The 1,896-nt window shown below is 44.3% G+C and overlaps 1 protein-coding gene across 1 annotated transcript; it reads right to left on the reverse strand.

Annotated features, from left to right (window-relative positions):
- Window positions 1–1,020: 1,020 nt before the first annotated feature.
- On the reverse strand, window positions 1,021–1,695 carry galr1b (galanin receptor 1b; the record flags this gene model as incomplete). Its single annotated transcript, XM_084200186.1, has 1 exon — window positions 1,021–1,695. A coding segment is annotated over one exon (675 nt), but the record flags the coding sequence as incomplete, so codon positions are not given.
- Between the last annotated feature and the right edge of the window lie 201 nt (window positions 1,696–1,896).

A 1,896-nucleotide genomic window follows, 5' to 3' on the forward strand; every position in this document is an offset into this window, starting at 1 on the left:
GGAACAAATTAGGGTTAAGTGCCTTGCTCAAGAGCACATCGACAGATGTTTCACCTTGTTTGCAATTGCCCTATAAAGGTGCAATGGTTGTCATTTCAATGGTAATCTATATTGGACAGACAATGTAAACATAGCACCTGACCAAATTATGCAAGATTGTAGCTCTGGGTTTAGCAGCAGTATTTTAGTTCTGGGTTAAGCGGCAGTATTTTAGTTCTGGGTTAAACGGCAGTATTTTAGTTCTGGGTTAAGCGGCATTATTTTAGTTCTGGGTTAAGCGACAGTATTTTAGTTCTGGGTTAAGCGGCAGTATTTTAGTTCTGGGTTAAGCGGCATTATTTTAGTTCTGGGTTAAGCGGCAGTATTTTAGTTCTGGGTTAAGCGGCAGTATTTTAGTTCTGGGTTAAGCGGCAGTATTTTAGTTCTGGGTTAAGCGGCAGTATTTTAGTTCTGGGTTAAGCGGCAGTATTTTAGTTCTGGGTTAAGCGGCAGTATTTTAGTTCTGGGTTAAGCGGCAGTATTTTAGTTCTGGGTTAAGCGGCAGTATTTTAGTTCTGGGTTAAGCGGCAGTATTTTAGTTCTGGGTTAAGCGGCAGTATTTTAGTTCTGGGTTAAGCGGCATTATTTTAGTTCTGGGTTAAGCGGCATTATTTGTATGGCAATAAATAACAACCAAAGCAGTTTCTCGAAGTAGTCCAGTCTGTAGTCAACCATATGAAGGACTACATAGGACTGTCAGAAATTCTAGCCCTCTTAACCCAACACCGCACGGCGTAAAAAAAAAAAAAAAAACTGTCACGTAGCCACGCGGGGTACAAAGAGTACTGACACACGCATGCATTACGGCACTTGGCTGCAAAACATTAGCGTTATAGCCCAATAAATGTCACGTGTCATTGTGTGTCATTTTACCATTATACAGGAGAATGTTCCAACCTAACCTAACGCACATCCTAACCTGTGCGTAAAAATTCAAGCGTTTGACAGTTTCACTGTGAAAAGAATAAAAAGTGGTCTTACCTTTGCATAGCAGCATATGATCAACCCCAAAGGTAAGAGATAGCCAATGACTAAAATAGTAACTTTATAGGTGTGTTTGGAAGCGCTTGCGTACCACGCTTCCCAGCAGAACGAACTGTTCGGTGCTTCCGGATGGTTAGTAAGTATCTGGTGTTGCGCCACTGGTACAGCGAATATGAACGATAGCGCCCAAATAACACAGACCCCTGTGAGGGCATTTCTCCTGTTGCGGACGCAGGGGGACTTTTTGGAGTGTACAACAGCTATGTACCTGTCCACTGACATGGCAACAAGCGTGAAGATGCTCACCAGCATACACACCATAACCAAATAGTGTACGCATTTACATAAAAAGGCTCCAAATATCCACTCAGGTAGGGAGTATATGGTAGCCTGGAACGGAACACAGAATAGCAGAAACAACAGGTCCGCTATGCTTAAATTGAGGATGAAAATGTTCGTCGTACTTCTGTTGCGCCGGGACTTGATTTTCCCTATTACTATCATCACCAGAGTGTTCCCGACGACACCCAGGAAAAATATACATCCGAAAATCACCGGAACAATCACCTCCTCCGGACCACCGTGGTCTTCTTCACCGTCACCCGCCGTCAGGTTGCCGGTGTCTAATAACTCGGTCCAGACGTAGCCCGTTTCGTTGGCCGGCAGCAGCATGGTTTCTCCCACAGTCGCGGCGTCCAGGTCCAGACGTTCTAGGAGTTAAGAAATATCTCTCCGGAGAAAGTGGTGATTTTGTCCAGACCCTCGCATGATAGATAGTCTGGTCTATGTATCACACTCAGTCAGTAACACTGCTGTGTCAGGTTCCAGATTAGGGTTTAGGCTACTTTACGCATGTTTGCAGGAAATGGTTTC

This window comes from Coregonus lavaretus (genome assembly GCF_964263955.1).
Source record: "Coregonus lavaretus genome assembly, contig: HAP1_SCAFFOLD_477, whole genome shotgun sequence".
Lineage (NCBI taxonomy): Eukaryota > Metazoa > Chordata > Actinopteri > Salmoniformes > Salmonidae > Coregonus > Coregonus lavaretus.